The following is a 6,691-nucleotide window of genomic DNA, read 5'->3' as shown; positions in this document are numbered from 1 at the left end:
TGTTCAAATCCTATAATAATAAATAGAGATGACTTAAGGAATCGTCAACGTACGTTGAATCAAAAACTAAAAATCGATAAATCTCTTACCTGAGTTAGCGTAAAATTCCGCAAAGTTATAAAAATAATAAGTCGATAAGCCCGTGCTCGTGCAACAGATAGTAACATTAGTTATTAGTTTTACACGTCTACGCATCATGTCAAAGCAAATCGATGAATTAATTTGTTTAGCGAAATGATAGCCACAGTTTCATTCGTAGTTATTGAATCTAATCTAAAAATAGCCCGTAAAAACGACGACGCAGGTGTTATTATTATTTATTTGAGGGATCGAACGAGACGATATTAATAATAATAGGGCGGGCAGTGCTTACATTGGGATCCATTGAATAAGTAGCGCATGATTATTCTATTTAGTTGGAGGGATGAGTTTTTGGATGGGCATCGGTTCAATTTGCGTTACTCGTGTAAATCTCTGTACCGCGTAGCAATAAGCGTACCACGTTCGGCGCATCGTGCATGAGCATCCTCCTCCTCCCGGCGCGAAGGTACATTGACACTCTAGAGGCGACGGAGATGGAGGAAAAGTTTCGTCATTGCGGCTAAAAATAAGCCCCAGTGGTCCCTCAATTGGATAATGGCTGATGGGTTTATTTTTACAAACGTGCACGAGGTGCACGTACGTGCGTTATACCTACGCACCATCGTTTCAAAGTGTCACATGCGGAGCCTAGACATGGACACTGTATACCTATACCTACTCAATATAACATATCATAACGGGTGGCACTGCACGTACACCCGTGCAAATCTAGATCGGAAGCTTTTAACCTCTGTGCAATTTATCGGCAACTTCCCTTCCTTAGCCCCAATACAAAATGAATATTGGTAATTTTTTTTTTTTTTTTTTTTTTTTTTTTTTATGATGCTTCATATACTTAACAGAGAATTAGCTCGTCACGCGGGTGCTTTGCTTCAAGGGAAATCCCAACGCACCTTTGATTTCAAAGAGATTATCATCGCGCATCTGTTATCTGGAATTTAATGCCGCGATTAGCAACCTGTGACTAAAGTGTCGTGTAATGTATATATATATAAAGTGATGCCTACTTTATATTTTCCTGGTATTGTATTTGAATTGTTTGTTAACTTGTCGCTCGTTGGTCAATAGATCGATGGATCAAAAACTTTTGCGTCTCTTGTATTATATTCATACTCAGCATAATTCCGCTAGTCACGATATTTTTCACTTTTTTTTTTTTTTTTTTAATTGCTAGCAAAGACATTTCAATTGTCATGTTTCAGCACTTTTCGAATGGTCGAGCAAATTGCAATCCAAAGTTTTGGTATACACGTATGCTCATTTTAAACGAAGAGAGGAAAAACTTTCTCGATGATCGCAAATTCGGGGATCTCAACGCGTCTACGTGTATCATCGTTACGTAAATAAATGTAACAGCTGAAGCCTCAGCAGCCGTGAACTTGTCGTCCCACGCAACAAAGGGGAAACGACGATTGTACCGGATTGTACATAATCATCAGCTACTCCCGCAACAGTCGTGCACGATGCCTTGCGAACCCACGACTCGGTCCCCTTGTATACCTATAATATACTTAAGCGTTGTATACGTATTGTGTGTCATTTACGGCGTCCCTGACTTTGAGGAACGACGCGCTTCTTATCCCCAGACTACGCGCGTGCGATAAGTGCTCGGCGATCGTCCCCTGCGATGCGATCCTCCCGTGCGAGGCACGTGAGCCGCGATAACAAAGCGGACATTGTCTTTGCTCCGGAATGCTTTTTTTTTTTTTCCTAATATAGTTACTGATACTTGAACACTGCTACCTTTGCTGAATTGGTTTTTTCCGCTCGCGTTACCTCGTTCGATCGGTAGCTTTTTTTGGCTGACTCGATTTTTTTTTTACGATGAATTTCATGATTCTGATATCAATAGATTACACTTTTATGAACCTTATTTCAATTAAGTAATATTTTAAAATATCATTTGATCTCCATCAACCGTTTTTTTTTTCATTTGCTAATTGATGATACAATTGATAACGTTATACGTACAGTTTATAATTAATTGATAACAGACACCGTATTATACATACGCACAAACCTACATCGTTTGTTTCAGTGACGATTCCTATTATTTTTTTACGGGCTGCAAGCGATGGGTTTTACCATAACTTACAATTTATGTGTAAAACTACTCACACGAGTAGTTCAAATGATTTATATAGAATGTTTTAAAAGAACAATCAACGTTTCTAATTCGTAAGGGTTTTTTTTTTTTTTTTTTTTTTTTTTTTTTATATAACATAAAATTACAAGAAAGGACATAGGGTCATGTTTATTGTTAAAAAAATTTTTAAAAAAAGCGTAAATAGTACCGAATGGCAGGAAAAAAAAGTAAGATCAGAAATAAGTTGGAGGAAAAGTTCAATGTTAATTGCACACTACTAGAGGTTGAAGATTGCGTGGATAACGTGTTTATCGAATTGGTGAAAGCAGCCAGGGAGAAAAAAAAGAAAGAAGCTTTGGTTTAAGTGGTCCGAAGCGAAAAGAGTCACCGCTTAAAATTGAGGCAGGATTGACTTTGATACTAAATAACTCAGACGCGTCTTCTTTTGGATGACGCGTTTTGGTTCGTAAATCATAATCCCTCAAGAGTTGCATAATGTAGCAAAAACACGCGGTTCCAGCTATGTTGTTGATGTTACAACATCGTATCAAATTGCATCCAGAAAAGCGCAAGAGTAGGAGTTTTTTTTTTTTGTATTTAAAACATCGCACTGCCAACGCAATATTACTTTTGTATCCACTATATACGACAATTTAATTTACCGATAAATTTTTCCCTCAAACAATACAAAGAAAGCTCCTTGATGGCGTAGATGGTTTTGCGCGTGTCGCCATTGGGTATGAACAACATGCATGCACGTAGGAGTAGGGGCAGCGCGAAATATCCTGATAAATCGAGTTACAGCTGTCGAAAGATCGAGAAGGAGCAGCCGAAGCGTGGAAAAAGACGTTAAAAATAAAACTACGAAAGCAGCGGTCGAGGCGAGTTAGTATTTATCGTATCCACCGGGAACAATTGATGGCTGATTGACGAAGGAGCGCGTGCGGGCATGTAAAGCTTGGCTTCTTAGCTACTGCTTGTATATACGAGTCTTGCCATGTATAAGTATACCATACAAGTGGCGGCAGCGCCAGCCTGAAACACTTTGTGTCGATTTGCGTGATCGAGTGCACACGTGCGGCTGTCGAACGATCCTCTTTGGCGCTTTGAAACTTTTCCTCGTTGTCAGGCTCACTACCATTGAGCCATACACGAAGGGTGGAATGTTTTTAAATATACAAGACCTCGGATGTGAACTTGTCAGAGGAAAATATTTACTTCCAATAACACGTTTTCAGTCAAATGTGACGATGCCGAGAGAAAAAAAAGTTAGTACCTACTTACCTGAGTTGAAAAGTATCAAAAGTAATTTTGGTGCATTATGTAGATGTATCGTTAGCAAAATCATGTAACGGAACAATCAAAGTGCGCTCATCGTTTTACATTACCTATAGACTTACGAACAAGACAGTGGAATACTACTCTCGGTACACGTCCGCAATTGACGGCCATCAACATCAAATCGATCGAATTATTACCGTTTTATAAGCCCCAATGATGATGTGCTTTCTTACTTTATCCGTTTTTTATTGCCTCCCAAACGATCCACAATTCTACAGTTACAACTTGATTCGACTCGATCTAATTTACTAATTGTCAATGATTTTGAAAATTATTTGTTACCCTGACGGTGGCATGGACGTGCTTCAACAGTCATGTATGTTTAAATGCTTTTTTGTCTTCTTTCGTATCTTTCTTTGTTTTTTTGCTTCATCGTTATAGGGAAGCATTTAAAAAAAAATGTCGGAATACTTAACAAGTATTAAATACGTTCTCTTTGCCTTGCAATAAAAATACTGGGCCTAAAATTTTTGTTTTCGATTGTGATCTCGTCATTTGCACTGTAAAATACAATTTTGTTTCTGTCGCCTTTTTTTAATTTTTGGTATTCAAAAAATCGTCCATTTAATTTTTGGGTTCAATTTTTCTAACATGATAAAAAAGTGTTTCCACCAATGTTCATTTGACTCGTCGTACGTAACACGTCAACTTGAAATAGTCATTATTATACCACCATTAATTAATTAAAAATTACGCTTGTTTTATTGTTTAAAATATGAAGTTTTTCATAAACTGAAAAAGTTTTGACCCAATGAATTTGAAATAATTGTTTTTTTCAAAGGTTTTGAATTTTTACGTTTCTCAATAAACGCACGATTATCCATTCGTTACATTAGATTAAGTACTAATTAATTTTAAACATTCTTCGAAATTGATTAGATTAATGAAAATTGGATAGGTGCGCTACTAACCGAACATTTGACTCGTACGTAACAGTAGCAATAAACCCCGGTAGGTGATTGCCGGATTTAGGGCTTATGATCCTTATCTTTGCCTAATGTCAGTTTCAAATGATCATCAAGATCATCAACATAATTCTAGATTGTAAAAGAAAATAAAAATATTTATTGCGCATGATTTTCCAAACGTGATCGCAGCATGCTAATCTTTTTTCCTGCAATTATTGCCATGCCAGTCAAATATGCAGGCACGAGCTCTCATTCGAACCTTATTAGATTCACATCTCTATAACCCGAGGAGATAATGTATCATCGCGCACATTATAATGATGAATTTTTTTTCAACGACGTTTCGAGCTCGAGTTTTTTAGTCAACTTATCTCTGGGTGGTGCGATTATTTTTAATAAGACTAGACGGAGTAGCTCTAATGGATTTCTTTGGGGTTGGCATAATATCGACATCGATCCTTTTGAGTGCATTTCATTTTTCAGTCAAACGAAGTACTGTAATCTGTCAGTGGATTTGAGTAGCGTGTTAATTATCGCAGTACGACAGTGAGCAAGAAAAAACACGAGATTGCCGTTTTCTCGCAGTCGAGTGGAAAATTCCTGGAAACACGAAAGGCTATTAGAGATTTTCATGCTAATAGCGTATCGTTGGAAAATCAAAAGTATTAGATCCTTATCTTTTCTTTGGTAGTTTCATCAGATTGCGACAACAATCGCCTAAGAAACTCGTAATTACGTGTTTATTCGATAAAAAAACAAAAAACTAATAATTTCGAAATGCCAATAGTGTGGTAACTCGTGTAACAAATCACATGTAATACATAATTAAAGTTCTTTCATAAAACATCAAGAAAGAGCCAAAGGCCTACTTTTCGTGCTTCGGTCACTCGATGTACGAATAACATGTATATGCATCTCGTACGAGAAGACAAAAAAGCGATCGACTCGCGTGGCCAAACGTGACGATTCGACGAAATTTTTCAATCCGTGTATAACTTCCTTAGTCGCAAAATTTAATGACAATGATCGCAAACATCCCGTGCTGTTCCTCTCTTTTTTTTCTTCTCCTCATAAAACTGTCTTTTGTTGCCAACGTTTGCCTTCCAGGGTTTTTTCATCAAATTTCGTGCACGTGAAAAAACCATCTGTGATTCTTAAAAAAAAAATGAGCTATTGCTATTAAAATTCGACAAGAACAAAAGTCACCACTTTAAAAAAAATAATCTTTAATGGTTTTTGCGTGTGGTGCTCTGTTGCAGATGCGTGTCTGCGCTGCCAGGCAGAGAGTAAAAAGGACTTTTACGGTAAGCAGGACTGCGTGGTCGTGTGGGGCGAGTGCAACCATTCCTTCCACTACTGTTGCATGTCACTCTGGGTCAAGCAGAACAACAGGTGTCCGCTCTGCCAGCAGGAGTGGTCCATCCAACGGATGGGCAAATAGGAGAGTGAAGATTTTTATCGCATACGTTGTTGAAAGTTCTTGCACGCGCGGAAGAGCCTTGTGTCACCGAGAGATGGACAGTAGAAACATTTTTCACGTTTCATGCAATAATGGTAACTATTGATAAGTAGTGTGTAACCATACGAGCAATAACAGCAATTGAGTGCATAATGCCCATGTACATAGTACCCAATATACCTTCCTCTTTCGGTGACAAGTCACCTGTACCATTGGCGGTCAATAATTACTTTTTTCGCAATGCAATACCTACTTTTTATAAAACAAATACGCGTGGTTGTGCTAACTTTTGATAATTATTACTTTTGTTTTTTTACCTTTTTTTTTTTTCTCTTTTCGTTGCTTTTGCGTATCATCTTAAGCTTTAGAGGAGAAGTAGGTGTACCAAGGTAGCCTCCAGTGCGTTGGAAACGAAGGATCAATTGAAAAGTCACGTAAATATAGTTGGGCATTTTAAGACTTTATTGTTTACAACGACATTGTTATTTTTCATTCAGCTTAATTCTTAGCTATGGCGTGATGTGATATAGTAATAAATTGTAACTATTAGCGTAAATTTTTGAATTAAAAATTGTATAAAATAATCATCAGTTGGTTATTCCTTGTCGTCTTTTCCAAAGTTATATATCCCATCCGAAAATTTCCATCAATAATTTCCAATGAATCGACGCCCACAACTTTTAGGTGGATAACAACAAAACACGTATATATGAGCTACACCTGCGCCATTTCATCATAAAAGGAAATAATCAAAGACTCGTGTGAGCTATTAATACCTGAAAAAGAAACATGGTC

The 6,691-nt window shown here is 37.4% G+C and overlaps 1 protein-coding gene across 1 annotated transcript in view; it reads left to right on the top strand.

Moving 5' to 3' along the window:
* Nucleotides 1–6,460, top strand: part of LOC106643039 (Regulator of cullins 2) — a 29,176-nt gene extending 22,716 nt beyond the window's left edge. Inside the window, exon 2 of the mRNA XM_014358001.2 lies at nt 5,697–6,460. Coding sequence (XP_014213487.1) covers nt 5,697–5,878 — 182 coding nt within the window. The 3' untranslated portion in view covers nt 5,879–6,460. The remainder of the gene's footprint in view (nt 1–5,696) is intronic.
* Nucleotides 6,461–6,691: the final 231 nt, after the last annotated feature.

This window comes from Copidosoma floridanum, unplaced genomic scaffold (assembly GCF_036245765.1).
Source record: "Copidosoma floridanum isolate Cflo_tuat_1 unplaced genomic scaffold, Cflo_Japanese_pri ptg000021l, whole genome shotgun sequence".
NCBI lineage: Eukaryota > Metazoa > Arthropoda > Insecta > Hymenoptera > Encyrtidae > Copidosoma > Copidosoma floridanum.
Note: the sequence above shows the minus strand (reverse complement) of the source record. Positions and strands in the feature narration are given on the sequence as shown.